The 24,712-nt window shown below is 39.4% G+C and overlaps 1 protein-coding gene across 1 annotated transcript; it reads left to right on the forward strand.

Moving 5' to 3' along the window:
- The first annotated feature begins 1,922 nt into the window (after window positions 1-1,922).
- Window positions 1,923-24,712, forward strand: IL22 (interleukin 22). The gene is made up of 6 exons (XM_059404702.1): window positions 1,923-1,999; window positions 19,855-20,083; window positions 20,517-20,582; window positions 20,707-20,850; window positions 21,778-21,843; window positions 24,311-24,712. The coding sequence occupies exons 2-6, from the start codon at window positions 19,901-19,903 to the stop codon at window positions 24,386-24,388; spliced, it is 537 nt and encodes a 178-aa protein (XP_059260685.1). The 5' UTR covers window positions 1,923-1,999; window positions 19,855-19,900; the 3' UTR covers window positions 24,389-24,712.

Genomic DNA, 24,712 nt, shown 5'->3' on the forward strand with positions numbered 1-24,712 from the left:
ACTCATTGAACGCTTATGATGCCCCTCTTCTATTTTTAGTGTTTTACATATATTAATTCATTTTGTACCACAATAACCATGTGGAATATTATTATTTCCATTTGAAAGATTTATCAAGTTGTGTATGGCAGCTGTAAGCATTGTGTTAAATGTTCTTCATGAATAATCTCACTCCCTAAATGTGATTGCCAAATAAGCACCAGCCCCTTAGAGCTTGCAATGTCTCAGAAGGTAACAGATAAACGCCCTTGCACTGATGTGGCAGTGAAACAATTTCTCTGGGTAGTGGCTCAGTATTACTGGATCTCCTCATAGACATACATATTTCTGTTACCAGGCAAGGTAAACAACAACTAAAGCTAAGTTGCTCATATCTGTCAGAATGGCTCTTACTAAAAGATAAGAAATGACATGTGTGGGTGAGGATGTGGAGAAAAGGGAACCCTCGCACACTGTTTCTGGGAATGTAAACTGGTGCAACCCCTACGGAAAGCAGTACGGCGTTTCCTCAGAAAAATTAAAATAGAATTGCCATATAACCCAGCAATCCCACCTCTGGGCATAAAATCCAGGATGAAAACATTCTCTCAAAGAGGTTCTGTGACCCCATGTTTATTACAGCTTTATTGACAAAAGCCCAAACATGGAAACAATCTAACTGTCCATCAACAGATGAACGGATAAAGAAAATATAGTACATGTATTTTATAGTGGAATACTATTTAGCCATAAAAATAATGAAATCCAGTTACTTGCAATGACATGGATGGACCCTGAGGGCATTATGCAAAGTTAAGTAAGTCAGATGGAGAAGGAGAAATACCCAAACTGATCTCAGTTTTGTATGGAATCTAAAAAGGCCAAACTCATAAGAAGAAGAATGGTGGCCAGGGGCTGGGGGTGGGGGAGATGGGGACATGTTGGTCAAAGGGTTCAAACTTCCAGCTGCAAGATGAATGAGTTCTGGGGGAATTTAACATAAAGCATGAGGAGTACAGTTGTCAATACTATATTATATATTAGAAAGTTGTTAAGAGAGTAGATCTTAACTGTTAATCACTATAAGAAAAAGATAATTATGTGAGGGGGTGGAGGTGTTGACTAACCTCACTGTCCAACTACGTCATCATATACACAGGTATCAAGCTGTCACATTGTACACCTTAAACTTACATATGTTACATGTCAGTAACATCTCAAGAAAGCTCAGGAAAAAAACCAAACTGCTATTTGCACTCTGTATGTGAAAGGTTTTCTGAAGACAAATGATTTAACTGCTTTTAAAGGATTTGCTGCCTTTGATCCAAGATCCAACCACAGTTGAGATTTTCCCCCCCATGTGGTTAAGTCGCTGAAGTGGGTTGTTTCCTGCTGTAAGAGGGTAGCCCTCTACGCCCAGAACATAAAGAGTGGGTTCATTTGGAACACTTGCCACACTCATGCCCATAGCTTTACACACTTGGTTCCTGTAGGAACTGTACAAATGAGGGCCTTACTCTCTTTAATTTAAATGAGTTGAAATGAAAAATAAAATGACAGAGAGATCATGAAAGTATCTGGTATCCCTCCTTCCAAACTTCAATGACTCTGCATGATATTTTGCCTAATGAGATACAGAATAACAGGCCCCCTTTAACACAGGCCAAATAATAAGACTAATGGTTACCATTTACTAAGCCCTTACTGTATGTCAGGCACAGAGCTAAGTGCCCATATGTGGATAATCTTTCCCGTTATCACCTGCATTTTGTAGATAAGAAAGCAGGTTTACAGAAATGAACTTGGCCAAGTTCACATCCTGTATAAATGGCATACTTGGGGCTCAATCCAAATCAACTGATTTTGGAGCTCTTAGTTTTTAGCCCCCTGGTACATTGATTTTCAGAAAATGCAACCAGTAAGCTCTGGACTGAATCTATAAGCTGCATCCTTTAACTGTGGAGTCCTGGTTTGTTCAGCTTTCCTGTCTGCACAAGACAGCCTCCAGTCCCTCTTTTGGGTGAGTGACTTTCGTAGTTGTTTTGTCCTCCTCAGGTGACATAATTGGCTATAATGGTTCCCAGAACCCAGGGTAACACTTTGCTTATTGTTATGGTTTATTGTAAAGAAGAGAAATGAACATTCCAATAAAGGGGGATGTAGGGCACGATCTGGAAGAGTCCAGAGTCCAGAAGCTTCTGTCCCCATGGAGTTTGGGATAGGTAACCCTCCCAGTGCACAGACACATTCATCAACCCAGAAGTTCTCCATACCCTTTGTTTAGAGTTTTATGGAGGCTTTATTATGTAAGCTGATTAAGTTTTAGGCTGCTGGTGGTTTTCACAATCTCTAGCCCCTTTCTCCCCCGTGAAGGTCTGGGGGAGGGGGTTGAACATTTCAATAATCTAATCCTCCCTTGATCTGGCTTATGTGTAAGCAGCACCCATCCTGAAGCTACCAGACCCACCAGGAGTCTACTCCTTAGCATTCAAAGAGGCACTTCAGTCTGGAGATTCTAAGGGGCTTAGAAGCTCTTGTGTCAAGAATCAAGGACAAAAACCAAATATAAAAAAGATGGTCCTATTACCCTTATCACTCAGGAAATCAATCACAAGGGTGTTATGAAGTCTATGCCAAGGATAAAAGACCAAAAATATATATTTTTTTAATTTTTTAATTTCTTATTATGTTATATTAGTCACCATACAGTATGTCATTAGTTTTTGATGTAGTATAATATATTTCTTATTATATCACAATATTACATCTGGTAATGTTTCTATGTTAACACGGGGAAAAGATCTACTTTGTACTCTTTTTTTTATTATATGTTTTTATTTTTCACTGAAATATATTTGACATAACATTGTGTAAATTTAAGAGGTAGAATATGGGGGCACCTGGGTGGCTCAGTGGGTTAAAGCCTCTGCCTTCGGCTCAGGTCATGATCTCAGGGTCCTGGGATCAAGCCCCACATCGGGCTCTCTGCTCAGCAGGGAGCCTGCTTCTCCCTCTCTGCCTGCCTCTCTGCCTACTTGTGATCTCTCTCTCTGTCAAATAAATAAATAAAATCTTAAAAAAAAAAAAAAGAAGAGGTAGAATATGTTGATTTGATACATCTCTATAATATAATATGGTTGCCATTGTAGCAATAAATAGCATCTTTATCTTGCCATATAATGTCATTTCTTTTTAGTGGTTGAAATAGTTAAGATCTAGTCTCTTAGCAAGTTGATAATTATAATACAGCTTTCTCATTTTTATTCACTATATCGTGAATTAAATCTCTAGGACTTATTTCTACTCACTGCAAGTTTCACTTTTTACTCTTTACATTTACATAGTATGGCATTATTTGGTTATGCTCTATTTTATCTAATTAGTCCCCATTAATGGGCATTAAGGGCATTATGATAATATAATGAATATTAAAGTTTTGGAATTTTATAATTACAAACAGCATTACAATGACTAAGCCTGTATAAATGACATCTTTAAAAAAATCCATGTACCGGGGCACCTGTGTGGCTCAGTGGGTTAAAGCCTCTGCGTTGGGCTCCGGTCATGATCTTAGGGTACTGGGATCGAGCCCCGCATTGGGCTCTCTGCTCAGCAGGGAGCCTGCTTCCCTCTCTCTCTCTGCCTACTTGTGATCTTTGTCAAATGAATAAATAAAATCTTTTAAATAAATAAATAAATACAATTTTTTTAAAAATCCATGCAGTTATATCTACAGGATAAATTCCCAGAAGAGGGACTGGTAGGTTAAAGGGTAAATGCATTTTTGATGGTTATTGTCAAATCGTCTATTATGGGACTCTCCCACCAGAGTCATATAAAATCCTCTTTCCACCACACTGCCAATAGAGTGTGTTATCACATTCCTGGGTTTTTGCCAATCTGATAGGTGAGAAATGGTTTCCTAATGAAGTTCTGATTTATAGTTTTTTTTTTTTTTTAATGACTGAAATTGAGATCTTTTCATATGTTTAAGGGCACTATGTTTCCTTTCTGTGAAAAATATGGAGTGGAGTGGGGAGATTATGTGCTTGAGATATAAGTGACAAGTACCTTTCCCAGTTTGTCACTTATCTTTTGACATTGCCCTTGGTGTATTGTTATTGTCATCATTGTTATTGCTATCATTTTGCCATTTCGAAGGCTTTTGTTTGTTATAGACTTGAGTGTGTCATTATTCTCTCCCATAACTCCTGGATTTGGAACCAAGTTAGCCTTTCTTACTCTGATGCTACAAAGGGATTCCTCTGTTTTTCTTAAGGTATTTTATAGTTTCTTCTGTTTTCCATGCATGTTTAAATTTTTATTTGGTGATATTCTGATGAGTGTTATGTTAGTAATGAATCTAACTTTGTCTTTTTGAGTGTGACTCCTCAGTTGCCCCAGCACATTTTAATAAAGAGTCCATTTTTACTCAAGATGCTACCATTGTCATATACTAAATCCCTGTAGGCATTTGGTTCTAATTCTGACTTTCTTTTCTTTTCCAGTGGTCCATTTGTCTGTTTGGCTAGTAGTATCACACTGTTTTAATTACTGATGCTTTATAGCACATTTTAATGATTTATAATATTTCTTTTAAGGAAGAGAGGATGTCCTTCTCCTAGTGTTTTAAAGAGGAAAGAAAGTTGCTCCTGCCCATTATATTGTGTGTATAAGTCTCGCCTTTTTACACATCAATATAAACTAGCACCAGCCTGCTAGTGATGAGTGATGCTATTTTACACCTCCTCTTTATGCGGATAGGGGTGGAGGGCATGAGAAGTATGTGGGGTTGGAGTTGATCGGGGAGTTTGTCTCCTGTTCTACTTGGATGTTTGAAACAATTCCTGAAAGGGAACCTCCTTGGAAGAGCACCAAGAAGCCAGCTCAGGGACTGATTTCTACCAAGTGGTATCTAAGTGGAAAGTCTTAGGCTTGATGCCTGTCTCTTGGAGCTTTAAGCTTTCTGCCCACTGACTTTTCAAAAGGTCCTTATTTCTTTACAGCCCAAAAAAGAAAAGAGAGTGCCTCTGTGAATTTTGATGAACAAGCCCCCTAAATCATGTCTTGTCCACCACGTTCTTAAAAAGCAGAATCACCTTTTCGGAGACTTTCCAGCAACATCTTCAGTCAGGATACATGTGCAGCCAGCACTTCCCACTTCCCAGCGATGCTATCCAACGGTGTTTAATTAAGAGAGAGTGTACGTACACATAAAATAAATATGCGCATTTCCCTAAGGTGTAGGCATTACGAGGATTGCCTTTTTATTTAGCCACCACGATAATAGCTCATTACGAGTCTGCAGCTGTGCTTTACTTTCTGCACGCATCACTTCATGGGCTCCTGGAGCAGCCTCGATGAAGTTAGCTCGGCGTGTGTGGTCATTTACAAGCTGTGCAGACCGCGGGAGCGCGGCCCAGCTGTCTGTGCGTGCGTGTGTGAAGGTGAGCAAGCAAGATGTAGGAGTGGGCAGGAAACCCTCTCTACTTGATACTGCAAACCTCTGAGTCATTCTCTTTCTCAGTAGGTGCCCATGTTATTAATTCCTAGACTATCTGTGGTTTGTTTTTAACATGCCTTGGCCCCCTTGCCATAGTGGGAACGCCTCCCTATGTCTTCACTGCCTTCTCTTTCTCCCACTTTGCATAGTCATTCCAGTTTTTCCCATTCTCCTTCTAGATCCCTCTAGTGTTTGGAGAGAACTCTGGCAGCTGTGACAGGCATCCTCACAAAACTTGATTTCTATTCTGGTCAAAGATCCATCAACCTCCTAATTAGTGGTACGGTTCTGACAGCGACTTTTCTCATAGGCATTAAAAGCGTTTCTTTTATTTTCCCTTAACAAAAGGCATGTATACCCTTAGATAAAATCCAAACACTGCAGAAATACGTATGGTTAAAAGTGAAGATCCCTTGGAATCCCTGCAGAGAAAACCAGTTTAACAGTTTAGTACTCCCCATTTCTAAAAAGGGGCTACATTGTTCTTATATTACAAAAATGGAGTTTTACAAAATGGTATCCACACTGTTTTGCAGTTTGCTTTCTTCAACCTCTCCATATGCTGAAATCCCTGTTGTAGTAATGAAGCCAAATACTTTTTTTTTTCTTCAAGAGAGAGCACAAGCAGGGGGAGCAGCAGGCTGAGGGAGAAGCAGGCCCCCCGCTGAGCAAGGAGCCTGATGAGGGACTTGATCCCAGGACCCTAAGATCATGATCTTAGCCAAAGGCAGATGCTTAACCAATTGAGCCATCCAGGTACCCAAGGCCAAGTATTTTTGCTTCCTCTCATTTCCATTCTCCTATTTTTGGCTCCTATTTTTGGTATTGAAAAAAAAATAAAACTGATATAAGATGAAGGAGTCTTGGGATTTTTAGCCATAATTCTGCTCCCAGCTAGCCTCGGGACTATAGGTAAGTTGTTCAGTCTTTGGGCCTCAGTTTTCTTCTTTGAAAATCGGGGGTAGGGCACATGGTCCTGAAGGTGCCTCCCAGCTCTATCAGACCAGGCCTATTGGGAACAGATTGGTATTGAGCATGTACGTGTCAGGTGCTCCTCGATGCTCTCCTAGATGCTGAGGAAGCAGCAATGAACACAAGAGAAGAAAATTCCTTCCCTCGCAGAACATGCGTTTCAACAGTGAATGACTGTTCTCCCCTCTGATGAGCACAACCAAGTTTCCTAAAACAGTTCAGTCTCCCTTCTCTCCATTCCTCCACCACCCCAAATTATTTCCCAACTCATAGCAACCAAATCCTTGCCTTAGTTGCTCCCACAAAAGTGCTCTAACAGACGCCAGTAACTACCTTATATTCACAACATCTAACGGACTCTTACTGAGTCTTCATTTTACTTGAATGCCATGTGGAATGTGACACTATTATTTGTTTTCTCCTTTAACTGATAGTCTTCCACAGCAGTAATTTTTTCAAGAATGACCATTCCTTCTTCTGAATATATGTGCAGGTAATTGTTATTTGCAGATTCAATATCTGTGAATTTCACTGACTCGAACTGTTTTTGTAATCTTGAAAAACAATATGGCTAGGTTGTAAAAGTCTTTGACTTTTTTTTGTAAGTCAGTCAAAAATAGCCAGAAAGCTAAAAAGTCAATTAGTTATAGCAAGAAATTTCCAAATGGTGAGACTACTTCAACAATCAGCGGAACTCTGGGTGTGGGCCCAGCTCCAGCAGTGAAGTTGAAGAGGACTGGGTCATGGCAATTTGGGCCACACCCTGAGTCAGAAAAGACCTCAGAGGCATGGGGTTCAAACGCCACAGGAGATTCAAGAATCACTCTGCACCGTCCAGGATGTGACGTGACCTGCTTACAACCCTTTGATAGCTTCCCATGTTTCTAGGGCAAAGTCCAAACTCCTTGACATGGTGACGTGGCCTAGAAGGTCTTCCACAGCCTGTCCTCTGCCAGTGTCTTCAATTTGGCTTTATTTATTCATTCCTTTACAACCTGTTTTCATCAAATATTTACCGAGTGCTTACTGTATTCCAGGCATTGTTTTGAGAGTTCAAAGTAAATAAAACACAGAAAATTCCCTTAAAGGTTATATTCTAGTAGTATAAGGCAGGCAATAATCCAGGAAATAGGGGCACCTGGGTGGCTCAGTGGGTTAAGCCGCTGCCTTCGGCTCAGGTCATGATCTTGGGGTCCCAGAATCGAGTCCCACATCGGGCTCTCTGCTCAGCAGGGAGCCTGCTTCCTCCTCTCTCTCTCTCTGCCTGCCTCTCTGCCTACTTGTGATCTCTCTCTGTCAAATAAATAAAATCTTTAAAAAAAAAAAACAGGAAATAAAATGTGTTGTCAGCTGGTAATGAATGCCATGGAGGAAAAGAGCATGGAAGATGGAGTGATTTTAAATATGTTCATATGTCCTTTGATACTCCTCCCTCCAGGAGGTCGAGCCTAATTTCCTTTTCCTTGCATGTAGACTGGACTTAGTGGCTCATTTCAAATGAATAGAGTCAGTCAGAAGTGATGGTGTGTGACTTTGGAGACGAGGTCATGAAAGGCTCTGTGACTCCCACCGCTCTCTCTTAGACCTGACACTGCGGGAGATGTTAGAGAACCTACTGTGAGCAGTCGTCTGGAGAACCCCATGTGGTAAGAACACCAGGCTTCCAACAGCAACCATGTGAATGAGCCTACTTAGAAGTCGATCCTCTGGGCCTTACCAAGCCTTCCTAGGAATGCAATGGCGGCCATCTCAACTACATCAGGAGTGACCCAGAGCCAAACACTTAGAAATTTTATCACATAACAAATGTTTGTTGTTTTCAGCTGCGACATTTCAGGGGCAATTGGTTACATCACAATTGGTGACAAATAAAAAAAGAAAATAGTGAATGTATATATTAGTGTTGGCAGTTGCCGAGGTGGCTGGGGGAGGCTTCACTGAGAGGGAGCCTTGTTATAAACACCTGAACGACACAGCTGCCCTGCCAAGTAACGGGCTCATAAAGCCTCTGCAGCTCTTTGCTCATCTGCAATATGCCCCCGATGGGGAATGCTGGTAAGGATCATAAAGGAGCTGTGTAAATTACCCAGCAGCCTATGTCCTACATAAGCAATGCCACATTCTGGCGATAGGAGTTTGTTCCTTTACAAGACAGTCCATTGCATTCATTATTGAGAGTTCTATTAGGAGAGAAGTGGTTCGAGGTCTGGACATCCAAGGCAGGGCCTGTGTTTTTGACTGATTCTCTGTTGGCCTAGAAGGCGGTTACTACAAAGGGTTAGGGTTAGGGTTATTATAGTGCATCCTGATTCCTTTAAAACCGTCTCTCAGAGAAGAATTGTGAGCAGGCACTGACAACTCTTTAGCTCCATTTGGGACCCTGAAGGGCAAATCTCTTTCTACTCTTTAATAGAAACAGAAAAAGGAAGATGGCAAGATTTCTAAACACAGAGGGACTTTTAAGAAGAAATCTGTATGTACATGCACATGTTTCTCACTCTGACCTGAATCTCTGTGATACTTCATGTCAATACTTTTTGTTACTGCAGTGCTCCCTAGCTGCTTTTGCTTTGTGTTTTTCTCACTAATTCAATTATAATATGAGGAACGTTCCCTGTGTTTCTTCTCTCCTGCATAACAAGGACTGGTAGAGGGCTGGGCACACAGTAGTCACTCAGCTCCTATGAGAGACTGACTTGTGGGGAGAAATGGCTTTTGGTAAACTCATGAGAAGGTCCTCTGTGGATAGATTAGGACTTCAGGATAGAACTTCTACAAAAATTCCAGAACTTTTCATGTATTTTGATAAACGAATCTCTTGCCAATTTGTGTGAGGTTTTGCCAATTCATGAAATAAATGACCTAGCAACACCATGACACAGGTAGACATCTAGGAAAGTGGATTATCTCAAAAGATCAAGGTGGAGTTTTGGTTTTATCTGTGGGTGCAAAAAAATGAAAGAAGGAAGCACTTGTGGCTCTTGAGGTAAAGTGATGCTAGCTTCCAGTTCTTTCCCCCAATCCATTTCGTTCCGTAAGTCATTGTCGAGAATACTAAACCACGAGGGTGATACAGGGGAATCCCATTGGCAAACATGATGTGAGAACATGTCCTCAGATGGGTCTTGGGAGAGGTATTCTGGACATCCCTGGGGAGTTAACTAATGGCTACCTGGTCGTAAATATGCTGTAGATCCCTAAAGTCAACCTGGTGCCAAATAACACATCTATTTTGGGATTCTATGTAAAAATATCAGAACACTGTCTACTTTTTCTCTATTACAGTGAATGCCATTAACCACAAATATTTCCAAAGAGGTCACAGAAATTTTAATGCTAGAAGAAAGTCAGAAGGTCAGGGGTAAGTAAGGCCTAGCCCAACATATGTGAAAGAGGCACAGAAAGTTACAAAAAGACATTTATCTAAATTTTTCCACTTTGATTCTGCCATTTTCCCCAGATTTCTGATTCATCATTCCTTGAAATAAGTTGTCAAAGAATCTTGCAAAAATACCTATCTGCCTTGAGAATGTCTTGTTATTCATCCTTAGGGGTGGTTAGTTGGTCATTATAGTCTCAGTTACCTTGTGCCACCTTGAGTAGTAGCAATATAGGCTAGGGACAATTTTTATAAGTTTGGGGACAGGATGGAACTTCCAGAGTGTAGGATGCTTCCAATGAGGTTGTGCATCTATGGAGAAGACATTGGAGACCCTGGATAGTTTGGAGGTCAACACAAGTATGACCAGAGATGGCAGAAAAAGAGGAGGAGAGTAGAGGTAGTGAAGTTGTGTGTGTTTGCCATTGTGGTTTTTCATCTAGAGTGCTCTTAGGGTGGCCCTGCCACTGATGTGGAGAGAGCAGATCAGTGGGGAACTTGGGTAGCAATGACCATTGGGTTACTCTGGGGGCATACATGCCTGGTTGCAGTAGGAAGAACTGGACAACTCTTGTGAGACACAGAGACCTAATCCTTCCTGATCTGACTTTCCTTGAGTGAGTCTTTGAGGCCCAACATAGCTCAAAGGATGGGCCACAAATTGGCTGCCTTGGTCATGTGAGTGCAGGCTTATCCTTTCGGAAATGAGGTATGCTGTTTGCTGCTCCTTTCCCCTTGGGGCCAGGCGGCACTCTTCTTCTTCCAGGCCATCCTTTCTCAATCTCTGTTCCTAATGTAAGGGGGAGGAGGTTTCCTATAAAAACCTTCATGTTTGGTTTGAACAGTCATTTAATTTACAGGAAGTTGTGTAGAGTAGCAATATTTTCATATTCCTTTTTTTTTTTTTTTTCCATTTTACTCCAGACTATACCCAGGGAGGTACACAAGTGAGCAGAGGAAGCCCTGGAAATTCTTGCCCAAATTAGGGAAAAGGTGAACAGGGTCACAGTGGAAAAGGTTTAACTGATTTTGAGGAATAATGACATTAAGAAAACTTCTATTAAACTCTAGAATATATATGTATATATATATAGAAAATAAATAAATCTTAAATGCATAGCTTGATATATTTTCACCAGATAAACAGACCCATACAATCAGTCAGATAAAGAAATGCATTGTTATGATCATCCCAGAAATCCCCTTTAATTCTTATTTCAGTGTCTAACCACCCCTGGAGGTGGTTGCTCTGTTCAACTTTGGTAGATATTTCAAAAACAATTTTCTAAAGTGGCTGTACCTGTAATGAGATATTATGTCAGAATGACTAGTATAAAAAAGGAGCAAAATAGCAAGTATGATGAGGATATGGAGAAAAACGAATCCTTGTGTACTAATGGTGGGGATGCAAACTGGTGCAGCCACTGTGGTAAACAGTATGGCGTTTCCTCAGAAAGTTAAAAATAGAAATACTATATAATCTAGTAATTGCACCACTAGGTATTTACCCCAAGAAAATGAAAATATTGGGGCACCTGATGGTTCAGTGGGTTAAAGCCTCTCTGCCTTCAGCTCAAGTCATTGTCCTGGGGTTCTGGGATCGAGCCCCACATCAGGCTCTCTGCTCAGCAGGGAGCCTGCTTCCTTCTCTCTCTCTCTGCCTGCCTCTCTGCCTACTTGTGATCTCTCTCTGTCAAATAAATAAATAAAATCTTTAAAAAAGAAAATAAAAATCTTAATTCAAAAAGATAGATACACTTCTGTATTTATTGCAGCATTACTTACAATAGCCAAGATATGAAAGCAACCCAAGTGTCCATCCATAGATGAATGGATAAAGAAGATGTGATACATATACACAATGGAATATTATTCAGGCATAAAAAATAATGACATCTTGCCATCTACAGCAACATGCTTGGATCTAGATGGTAAAAGTCTAAGTTAAATAAGTCAGACAGAGAAAGACAAATACCACATAATTTCCCTTATATCTGGAATCTAGAGAACAAAACAAACAAACAAAAACAGAAACAGACCTATAAATACAAAGAACAAACTGATGGTTGTCAGGGGAGAGGAGGTCAGGTGATAGACCACATGGGTGAAGGGGAGTGGGAAGTACAGGTTTCCAGTTATGAATTCAGTGAGTAAATCATGAGAAGAAATGGTACAGCGAAGGGAATGTAGTCAATGGTATTGTAATAGCATTGTATGGTGACAGTTGGTAGCTACGGTTGTGGTGAGTATAGCATAACATATAGACTTGTTGAACTGCTATGTTGTACATCTGCAGCTAATGTAGCATTGTGTGTCAACTATGCTTCAATAAAAAAAAAAAAAATGACCCGGTTGTAGCAATGTATACTTCTAAAGTGGTTTACGTGAGTTTCATTTGCTCTAGTGCTTACCAACAATTGGTATTGTCTATCTTTCTCATGTTAGTCATTTTGGTGGGTGTGTGGCTTTAGTTTTGCCTTTCCTTATGCCTACTGAGGTCTAACCCCTTTCATGTTCTCTTTTGAAAAGCATCTGTTCAAGCATTTGTTTGTTTGTTCCTCTAGGGTCATTCTTATTTATTTGCAAGAACTCTTCATATATTTTGGATTTGAATCTTTTGTTAGATATATTATGAATATTTTTTTTCTGGAGTTGTTTTTAAGAGCAATTCACACTTATGGTGGTCATACATTAAGTGGCAGTAGATATTCATGAAAAGATATTTATGAAAATAAGAGATGTTTCAAAGAAAAAAAAAAAGGAAAGATTTAGGACAGTTTGACCATACTGGATGAAGGAGAAGAGATACTTATGCTAAAATCTAAAATCAAGAGCAATATATATTAATTCATTCAACAGATTTGGTTTCTGCAAGGTAAACAAGTTACAGGATCTCTGTTTCCTAACTCTTGGCTACTTTATAACTATCGCCATTCCTTTCTCTTCCGTGTTCCATATTTTGTCCATGAAGAGGCTTGTTCTTGTTAATAACAAATGTTTTCTGAATATTACTGGGTTTCAGGCACTAGCCTAAGCACTTCAGATTTTTAAAGCTGTATGTAGTAAGTACAATTATTATTCTCTTTTACAAAACATTTGGCTAACTTAGCTAAGGTTATCTAGTTACTAAGTAGCAGAGCTAGATTCAGACCTAAGCAATCTGCCTGGAGAGACCATACTCTTCATGGCTGCCTCCCTGCTACACTATGTTGACCTCATGGGACTTCAGTTCTTTAATTCAAATTAAACATCAGTCTTATTACATGTATGGCCCAAAGTCATCATCAGCAATCAACTTGAAGAAACCAGACTTCAGAGGATGGAAAAAGAAAGAGGTAGATAAAGAGTAAAATCAGTGGTCATTGTATCAGAACAACTGACCTCAAATTCTGGCTTTTTTCATGATGACTCTGTGGCTTTGGGTACGTCACAAAGAAATCTTACTCTTCCCGGCTGTAAAGAGGGGGTACAACCACTTGTCTTTTCTACATTAGGGTGGCTCGGGGGTGGCTGCAAATATGAGAAGAGATAAAAGTGGTGAGAGTTATTGTCTCAATAAATATTCATTTGTCCCCTCAACTAAAAGAACAATTATTAAATGCCTACTGGATGCTAGGCACTGTGCTAGGAGCTTAATAAATTGAAAGGTCAAAATATAATGATGGCAAAAATAATCAGGTCACTGTTGCTTATAGTTCATTCAATCAATTGACTAGAATTTATCAAGGGCTTATGATGGTCTAAGGATTATGCCAGATGGAGTCTGTGCTCTTATGGAGTTAATCTTACAGGGAATGAATGAATGAGTAAATGAATGAATAAAGCTTATTGCCCTCTTTTCTCTCATCCAGCACCCAATGGGCACCCTGTGAATATCTCTTTGATTCTGTTTTATTTCCTGGCAAACCTCACACAGACATTTCCTCTTACACTCCTGCCTTTAAGCTGTATATTCTAATAGATGATCCCACTTGTCTATGACTTAATTATTTATTGTAACTCCTCCCTTTGTCAGCCTGTTAAGTATTCCAAGCACCATTTCCATCCAGCTCTTATATTTAATTCCCTCTCTATTCATCCAAGGTCTTATAGATCTTCTAATTTTTTTAAAAATCAGGTTCATTAACTAATATGAGTGCAGTTTAAATTTCAGTTCTCTAATCAGTATTTAGGGACATTCTAGCTTTTCTCTAAAAAGTGAGCCCACTTCAGATTAACCCTAAGGCTGCTACAACACAATTACTATGTTACCTATTACTGTATTTCTTTGAAGTGTTAAACATGAGTCCAAGAACAGCTATGTGGTAAAATATTCAAACAGTAAAAAAAATAGGTATTTATTAAAAAGAATGAGATAGTATTAGCCTAGTTGATTTAGTTGTATGAGTTTGGAAGTGGTAACAAAATTCTACCTCTTTTAAAACATGCTTCACTTTGAACTTGCCATTGTTCAGAAGGACATATTTTTCCAACCAACTTAAATTACTGATACTTCACCTGATGCATAGCTCGCACACAACTTTTGAATTAGGACAGTGACAAAGAGAAAAGGAAAAAAGGCATTTCCTTAGGATGATGTTTATGATATTTTAAAACCAGTTAACTTCAGGATTGGAACTGTGTTTGATCACATGTTTTTTTTAAAAAGTTCAACAGGGTAGTGGAACCATAGGAAATACTGAGCTTACTTGGCCCCCAATTTTCCTCCAGAGACTAAGAGGATCTGGTAAATCTGCACCAAGAAACACAGTTTTGAAAAGGAATTTTTGAAAGTTATGCTTTAAAATAGTATTTAACCTATGCGAATGATTGTGAGAAACAGTAATAATTCTAAAATAGGTTAGAGAATTGGGATAAAAGCTATACTGATATTGGTTGATTAATGATGACTGAATATCTGGTGTTATAAGCAAGTGTGAATTATGATTTTTTAAAAACTTATTTACTTGTCAAAATAACAAATGAAATGAGAGCCTGGGATAGTCCCATCGATTTAAAAAAATATATGACAGCAGAGGGCAGACATCAGGGGCCCAATGCCAAATTCTGTTTGTATGTACTAGTGTAGGGAGACATTTGAATAAACATTGCTTTCTTCTATCATTCAAATTGATCTCAGTTCTTGGTTTTACTAGAGAGGAAAATAAACTCATTTATAGTACGACATATTGCTGTGGGTATAGTCTTCACCTTGAAAATGAGATCCAGTACAGATTCACAAGATTTCGTCCTCAGGAAGGAGAGAAAGTTGGCTATGGTTGACAAGTATCTTTGTGGGCAGGGTGTTAGCGGGGGTGGTAGGCATGGAAGAAAGTCAGCCTGGGTGTTGTCAGGGTCAACTTTGAACATAAGAAGAAAATAAAGTATCTCGGGCTTTGTTGGGGGCTACCTCTAACTCTCTGCTCTGCTGAACCTGAAAAAAGAAACACGTGCTCTTCATTTTCCCAGGGGATGACTGTCCCAATAACCCCAACTTGGTACTCTTTCACACCAAGATGAAAGAGATTAATAACAGTTTAAAATCTTACTTTTCCTATAAAGTGATTAGGAACTAAAAATAATGCACAAAGGGCACCAGGGTGGCTCAGATGGTCAAGCGTCTGCCTTCAGCTCAGGTCATGATCCCAGGGTCCTGGGATCAAGTCCCAGATCCAGTTCCTGCTCAGCAGGGAACCTGCTTCGCCCTCTCCATCTGCCTCTCCCTGGCCACTCAATCTTTCTCGCTCTCTCAAATAAATGAATAAAATCTTTTAAAAAAAATAATACGTAAGACTCAATGAAGAAAATTTTGAAACACTATTAAAGGATATAAAAGATCTTAAGTAGCAGATAATAAATGCTCTTAGATGGAATGAGTTACTATTATAAAGATATTAATCCTCCTCAAGTTAAGTGATAGCCCAGAGTCTCTTCTGCATTTTTTTTTTACAGGAACTTGAGAAATTTATTATAAAATTTCTGTAAAAAATATATGAAAAGTCCATAAATAGCTAAGTCAGCCTTATAAAAGAGCAAAGAGGGCAGACTTCCCTGTCCAGATATAAAGACATTCCTCATTAAAAAAACATTATGAAACTGGCTCAAGAACAAAAATAAAAATAAAATAAACCAATGGAACAAAACAGAGAGTTCAGAGATAGCTATTTGTATATGGAAATTCACATACAATAAAGGGCTCACTGGTGAACTGTGTTAGGAAAACTGGCTCACTATGTGGAGGAAAATAAACTGATTCCCTAATTTCCATGATATACAAAAAGTCATTAAAGACCAATTGTAAAAGGTAAAACCATAAATAGAGGAAAAGTTAGAAGAATACCTCTGTGACCTGGAGGCAGAAAGAGACTTTCTAAATAAAGCCTTGAAAAATACAAACCATGAAACAAAATAATGTCTTAGATGTCATCCAAATTAAGTTTCTGTTAAAAAAAAAAAAAACCCAAGCAAAGTTAGTAGAATACAAATTGGGAGGAGAGTTTGTTATGCCTACAAGCAAAAAGAGAAGAATTACATAAAATATACAGAAAACTCTTATAAATCAACAACAATAAAAGACCAAAGCCCGCTGGAACAATGGGCAATTGATAAAAACAATCATTTCATAGAAGGGGAAACTCAAGTGGCTCCAAGTGTATTAAAAAAAAAAATCAAATCGCGACAATAATAAGATAGTATTTTAAACCTCCAAAAGCCGGCAAAAATCTGAGCTAGATAGTGGGTGTGGATGTAAGGAAACAAACCTGTATTCAATGATTTGAGAGAGTAATCACTGCCGTCTTTTGGAGAGCGGTTTGACAGTATCTAGGAAAAAATCAGTCAACTTTAAGACCCAGTGTACCTACTGATTGGGTAATTATTCCAAAAATATCCTCAAAAATATGCCATGACATGACTTGGATGAGGTTGCTTATGGCTGCAGGGTCTGTAGCGTGCTATTCGAGATGGATTAGGTGCCCATAGAAGGCAGAGCAAAAAGGTAAAATATGGAAACACTAAGGAATGGCATGTTAGAGAAAGGATCTACTTATGGTAACATGGACAGATTGCAAGAGCACAGTCCTGAAAGAAAGATTAAGAAAGAGAACCATTCCTATAAAATCAAATGACACTTTATGTTTTACAAGGATTCAGAAATGTATATAAATACATTAGAGCAGTGGCCAATGGCAGGTATAGAGGGGGCGGTGTGTGGTGGAGAAGGAAGGAGGGTAAGGAAAGTGAGGTCTCTCACACACACAGGGGACGAGGGAGACAGCGAGAAGGAATTGGCAGAGAACCATGATCATGTGTCTTGTACTGAAGAGTATGATGAATGTAAAGCTTTTTACCTGAGTTGCCTGACGTTGAATTTCTCCTGGAGAGATGTGTACTTCAAATGAATGCTGGGCACCTGGGTTGTTCAGTCAGTTAAACATCTGCCTTCGGCTCAGGTCATGGTCCCAGAGTCCTGGGATCCAGCCCTGCGCTGAGCCTCACATCAAGCCCCAGTTGGCCCCACAGTTGACTCCCAGCTCAATGGGGAGCCTGCTTTTCTCCCTCTCCCCTCTACTTGTGCTCTCTCTCACAGCTCTCTGCAACTCTCCTAATAACAAATGTTTTTGAGACTTCTTGTATCACTCTTCAGAAATCCCAGTGCAGATTTTCACTTGAGTGGGTTTGGTAAAAGCTCATGGAAGCCTAAGATCTTGTCTCCACTAACACTGTCTGATGTTGGTCCATCAGGAGTTTATAAGGAATCAGACTGCTGCTGTTAAAGACTGGTTTGCAAAGTTCTGGCATTCTATTTTTGTTTCGCAGCTATTTATTCCCTATTCAGGAATGATAATGATGCTGGCAAGGAGGACCAAACCCTCACTTTAAAAGTACCATGAAGGCAGTCCCAAATCACCTCCATGCATGTTCCCAAAGATACATAGTATGTTATTTAAATTGACAGATCTATATATCTATTCACTTGACATCTTTTTGTTGATTTCTTTTTATATGTCTGGCACTGTTTTAAGTGTTGGAGATAGAAAGATAAAAAAGACTAAGACTCTTGCCTGGAAAACACATAATTTGATGATGTCAAACTTATTTTCCATGGGAACAAAATTATGTGTGCTTGTCAGGTTCCCAGGCAAACCAACAAAAAGCGTATTTAATCCACAGGATAGCTTAACCCTAATGCTAATATAATTATTCAGAGTTTTAGACAAAAATGGCCATATCGGAGGCCCCTGGGTGGCTCAGTGGGTTAAGCCTCTGCCTTCAGCTCAGGTCATGATCTCAGGGTCCTGGGATCGAGCCCCGCTTTGGGCTCTCTGCTCAGCAGGGAGCTTGCTTCCTCCTCTCTCTCTCTCTGCCTGCTTGTGATCTCTCTCTCATTCTGTGTCAAATGAATAAATAAAATCTTTTTTAAAAATGGCCATATCTCATATAATAGAAAATCGGATGAGAAAGCATTTCCTCACCTTGGGCTCATTAACAACCTCAAGCAAGTGTTTGGAATGGGCCTTGCTTTTATTTACTTTCCTGAATCTTCCCTTTTGCATTTGTCTCCTAAGCCCCCTTCCCAAATGCTCAATGTCATCACGTTGTTCTAATCCTTCACTGTGGCTCCCCACCTGGGTATCTGCCATCTCACCAATGCACAAGATTCTATAATCATTTGCTTTCCTTCTTACAGTTCAAGACTCCTGATCTTGACTAGTTTTGAGGAGAAAAATCTGATCAAATAAATTTGCACATTCCCTCCCCTAGCAATAGGTCGGTGCACATGCTCCTTATTGTGGACACCCCTGGGGGAGAGTTTCCAGTCTAGTTTTTAGCTGTTGTTTAGAATTCAATGTATTTTTAATAATTCAAAGTCAATATATAACCACCTTATTGCCAGATTCTCTTCCATAGACATCCATGTACATAATAAAAATTGTTATAAGAATTTTGGGAATATTATTTTGAGACTTAATTTGTGTGCTGTTTAGAATGAGCACAGGTAAGATTTTAAGATGAGCCACTATAGCCACTGTATTCTTAAAATACTCATATGTTAAAAAAAAATAGTGATTAGGTGGTTTAACTTTAGTATTTCCAAATCTAATTTGATTTTCTAAATCTAGATTGATGCTGGCAATAATTCAATAAAAAAAATTGTAAGTAATCTCTACACCCAATGTGGGGTGCAAACTCATCCCCCCAACATCAAGAGAGTCATATGCTCCACTTACTGAGCCAGCCAGGTGCTCCCAATAAAAAAATGTTAAGATCTATTTGCATCCACCATAATTGTTTAGATCACATTAGAAAGTCACAGAATGAGAAGAAACCAGTGCTTAGATTAGTTAACACTGTTCTTTAAAAAATGTGAGTCTTCCTCAGGATTCAGTGTATTTAAAAAAAGAGATAAAACTATTTTTAAAAATAGAGTTACCTCCAAATATCACTACTATGTATTTTAAAGCAGGGTATACAAACACGGGTCCTTTATTTCTGATCACCTTTAATGAGATAAGAATCTATGAAGCTGGTGGGAAAATGAGTCCATGACCAAACTGTTTACTCAGCTACTGCAGAAGATCAAAAAATATTATACAGAATCTGGAATCTACGAAGACAAAGCAATTGTTGTTGTTGTTGGTTTTTTTTTTTTTTTTTGAAAAATAAGTGGGTTTTAGACAGTTTCTGGGATTTATCTGTAAAAACACCTTCAGGGCCCTAATAGTGACGTTTTAGGGAAACACTCGCATTTCAAAGTGGGAAAAATAGGAGGTGGCGTTTTGTGGGCTCCTGTGGTGGTTAGGTAGTTCTCAGAAGACAGTACTGGAAATTAGATATTTGCTGATGTCATATTTTTCACCAAAAAAATGTGTATTCTGGGGGCTATAAAAAGCAGCAGCTTCTACCTTCCCCTCACAAGCAGAATCATCGGAACAGTAAGTGTTTCTACACACTTGGGATGATGGGTTCATTTGAGGTGCTATACTTCTTGATACCTAATGGTTTGCCTTTATGTTTTTGCTTCTTGTTCTCTTGATACTAGGTTTTCCTTTTCTAGTCAACATTTGTTCCAGTTAGAGTTGTCTGCAATGGCTGCCCTGCAGAAATCTGTGAACTCTTCCCTTCTGGGAGCTCTGGCTGCCAGCTGCCTCCTCATTGCCCTGTGGGTGCAGGGAGGAGAAGCTGTGCCCATCGGCTCTCACTGCAGGCTTGCCAACTCCGACTTCGAGCAGCCCTATATCACCAACCGCACCTTCATGCTGGCTGGGGAGGTACTCATCTCAGTGTCTATCTCTCTTTCGCATCTTCTTTACTTGGAACCTGATAATAGTTACTCAAATTTTCTCCAAAGTGTTACTGAGATCTTTAAGAACCCATCATCTAGCCTTGCTGGTAGACCAGAAGATTATTTTTCTATGTCTCTTTAGAGACTCTTTGGAGATTGGTCTTTACCAGAAGACCTTCTGTTTTGGCCTTGATATGTACATTGAGTTTTACTCCAAAGAGGCCATTTATGAGCCCACCTGACTGTTTTCCCTCTTATTCCTCTGTGCATTATTTTAAACTCATGCATACATCTGAATTTTTTTTTTTTTAAGTCTTCATGGGGTTGCTCTGGGGAGAGTGGATAGAGAGCATCTCTACTCACAGACTTTTCTACTAGCTCCTTGATGTCCAGGCACTTAGTCTTTTCTTCTCTTCCAGGCTAGTTTGGCAGATAACAACACAGATGTTCGTCTCATTGGGGATACACTATTCCACGGAGTCAATGTAAGCCATACTCATGATAAACAGGACAGTATGTCATCCTTGGTTATTTGGATACTGGTGATGATGGTTTGGGTCTTCTGGATGCCCTCTAATATGACGCCTGCTGTTTCACTTTTGCCTACAGAAAGAAGACCACTGCTATCTGATGAAGGAGGTATTGAACTTTACCCTTGAAGAAGTCCTGCTCCCCCAATCCCATAGATTCCAGCCCTATATGCAGGAGGTGGAGTCCTTCCTGACCAAGCTCAGCAACAGGCTAAGCCAATGTGTGAGTTCTTTTCTTAGCCTAACTCCAGACTCTCCTGCTTGCTTGCCTTCTTCCCTTCTCCTCTTTAGAGCCCTTCTCCACCAGCATTCCCTGCACCTTCCAAGGCTTGCAGCAAGAGGTGCCTCGGCAACACCATCACAAGTGATTTTGAATCACAGATATTTGTTTTTGCTTTAATTCAGTCACATTTTGAATATATGGTGGTGAAGGGGGTCTAATAGACAAGAGCACAGAAGGCTCCTTGTCCCTGGGAAAAAGCACCTCAGGTTATGTGAGATGAGAAGGGTGTTAGGAACTGTAGAGAAAAATGCCTAGATGCGGAAATGGATGCCCCGAGTATAGATAGAAGAGACAAGAAAGAGAGACAGTAATAGGAAGATTTAATGTTCGGCACTGGGTAGGCAAAGATAGTTGCCTTTTGGATGGCGTGAGAAGTGACAATGGCAGAGGAATGTGACCTTGATGGCTCTAAACATTTAAAATTATGAAAAAAGACTGGAGTGGAGTGAGCAGAGTGAAGGGACCTAGTATTTATGGAGGAGGGCCTCCTGTTCACACAAGACATTCTATGTCCATTTCTTGTTCTGAGAATGAATTTTTTTTTTTTTTTTGTAGAGTTAGGGTTTTATTCTTCACAGCATTTACAAAAACCACTCCACTCTTTCTACAAACTTAAACCTCAGTAGGATTTCCCAAAGTTGAAGAGAGGTCCCATGTAAGGGAAATGACTGGATTTTGGCGTCCAAGGGAATTCAAGAGTTCTGAATTCAAAATCTAGGTCACTGGTGAAATCTAGGTCATTGTGGGTAAAATTGCTAAGAACTTTTAACTCCAGGTGCATCGTAACACACCTCAGTTAGGGACGCTGAAGTTCACAAAACTTCAGTACAACAGTGTTAAAGTAAGTACTCTGTTTTCATTTTGTAGCATATCAACAGTGATGACCAGCATATTCAGAGAAATGTGCAAAATCTGAAGGACACAGTGAAAAAGGTACTACTAAAACTACTAATGCTAGCCTATTAATAGGAGAGACAAATGTTGTTTTTCTTTTCTTCCCTTTCTTTCTTTCTTTCTTTCTTTCTTTCTTTCTTTTTTTTCCCCCTATGTATAATTTTCTACTTGATTCACCTGCATCAGTTTGATTATTTAGGTACATATGTATATATATCTGTATATTTATAAATAAATCTCCGAATTTTGTGAATTATAGAATGACCAGGAAGTTAGGTCCTCTAATCTCATCATCGCATGCTCTGGGCATGACCAGTAGCAGAGCCAGCGCTGGAATGCAGGTCTCTTGAATCCTGTCCAGCATTGTTTCCAGCAGCAATTTGTGTTAGTTTTACTATTATTAATTCTTCAGGAAATTTGAGATTTTTACTGATTCATGTAATTTAAATAAGTAATTGTTCAAAAATAGAGAAGTACCTGGGGACAAATTTATTTGAAGTAATATTGGAAGCCATTGACTTGATGGTCTAAAACTTGGAGAAATAAATCCAGAACAACCATAACAGAAGAGTTGGACTTACCTATAAGATGAATTTCTGGAATGACTGATACTTCTGTTTAATTATTATAATATAATACCTAATAGCAATTGGTTTTAATTTATAAGCAAGAGTGAGCCACCCCAATTTCTTTTATGCAGTTTTAATAGCATGGATTTATTAGAATGAACGCAAGTCTGAACTGAAAATCCTCTTTCATTCCTTTCCTTTCTAGTCTCCTCCTTCCCTCAACATATCCCCAGTGAGCATCTATCTGGTGTAGGTTAGTGTGCATTTGTACAGAGAATGATACTGTCACGTGGTCTATTTGGGGAAAGGAACACTAGTAGAAGGCTCAGACTAGCAATTGTGACTCATCCAAAAACCAGAGGAATGATTGCTAGCAGCGAAAGTGATGCTCTTGCAAGTGAGTACAGTTAAACCTCAGCAGCATCAAGGGTCTAGCTGACGGAATTTTTAGTAACAGGTGTAACCTCAATCTTCCCTTTTTTTCCACCTTGATATTTCTTTACAAAAAAACTATTTCTTCCCAATCATGATTTAATGAATGACCGTTTCTTTGATCATTGAAAGCTGTGTAGTCTTCCACTGTGAAGATAAATTCTCTTGTCATGGATCTCTTACTCAGGTGTGGAGGGCTGAATATTAGAATGCCATTGCCAAGAAGTGCTTTGCACTTCCAGTGTGAAGAATTCCTGATGTCAGTTAACTTTGTTGGTCTTAGAAAAATGCAGCGTGAGAGAGAAACATCTGAGGGGGATCCACATGGGGAAATAGATTTTAAAGATATTAACACATTTTGAGAGAATCGATTTTCACATTTGCAATAGGGTGTCATGTGGAAGAGTAGTTATGCTTTAAAACAAAACAAAACAAAAAAAACAAAGAACAACAACAACAACAAAAACAAAGCAAAAACCAGTAGCTCCAGAATGCATAGGTGAGAGAGGAATGTTACTCTGGGGAAGCTCAACCTGAGGGGAAACTTGTCAGCACAAACTGAAATGGGAGGGTGGGCTTGGAGGTGTTAATTCCCGGCCACTGGAGGTAATAGCAGAGAGCAGGCTGTGGTAGAATGCATGATAGACAGTAGGGCAAGAGAACTGAGACATTCTTTATGCTCTTTGGCATCTTTGAGATATAAAATGTCTCGTTTGGCATTATGTGCAAGGGGGAAAGATGGAAGACAATAGGAAGAGAAAGGAGAACAAAGCATTGAGAACGATGATGGCTTACAGTTTTCCTTGAAAGAATCTAGAGCAAATTTAATAGATTAGAGAATTTCAAAGGAGGATGCTTTGGACTTGAATTTGCCTTCCCGTCTTATGTAGTTGGAAAGCCTCTTTAGCATAGGACTTGGAAGGAGGAGGAGAGAAGAGGTGTTTAGAATGTGTATTCGGCTTTCTACTAATTTGAGCAACTGGATGGGACTTACTTGGTATATTCCCCACAAAAGTGAAAATCTGTATTTTTTCCGTTTGTTAGGGAGGTGGGAACAGAAAAAAAAAAAAAACACGTGTACTGGTAAATGTGCAGTTTTGATTCAATGCTGTGTGAGCTGAGCTGTTATAATTAGTTGGTCATAGATCATCGTGAAGGGGTGAGGCAGGGCACCAGCGGGGACGAGGGGGCAGCACTTGTTTCTGCAGATGCCTGCACAGCTTCAGTCCCCTAGCTCTGGTGAGCAAGTGACTTGAAACAGCTTGATACGTGTAGATCAGTTGAGAGTGGTGCTTGTTGGTGTTCTTTTCAGTTCAGTTAACCATAATTCTAAGGTCTATGGCAAATCATATTATTTTCTTGGTAAAAGGGTATTATTAGTAATCTTACAAAAGGCAAAAAACTCGGTTTCTGTCTCCAACAACCTAACCATCTTTTTCTGACTTGATCCTCTTTAAAAAGCATGGTATAAATGCTCAAATACTCATTTGTTCTTATTTTCACAGCTTGGAGAGGATGGAGAGATCAAAGCAATTGGAGAACTGAATTTGCTGTTTATAGCCCTGAGAGATGCCTGTATTTGACCAGAGCAAAGCTGGAAAATGGATGACTAACCCTTCTTGCCTGTTAGAAATAACAACAAGATCCCCTACAGGTTTTCTTTTACCAAAAGGAAAATGGGAAGCCAACATTTACAATCATGCGTGGATTCTAAATTAACCCCTGCTTAGCTTAAAAAAGAGAAAAATGTCATCTGTGTCTGGAAGACCAGAAGGCCAACCCTCCAAGCTTAATGAGAATTGCTGATAACATTTTATTGTAGTCGGTGTTTTATACACAGAAATTTATTTTTTTAAAGCAATTGTCTATTCCCATCAAAAAGATTACTTCCTCTTCCTTTAGGAACA

The sequence above is a fragment of the Mustela nigripes genome, chromosome 6 (assembly GCF_022355385.1).
Source record: "Mustela nigripes isolate SB6536 chromosome 6, MUSNIG.SB6536, whole genome shotgun sequence".
In the NCBI taxonomy this organism is placed as follows: domain Eukaryota; kingdom Metazoa; phylum Chordata; class Mammalia; order Carnivora; family Mustelidae; genus Mustela; species Mustela nigripes.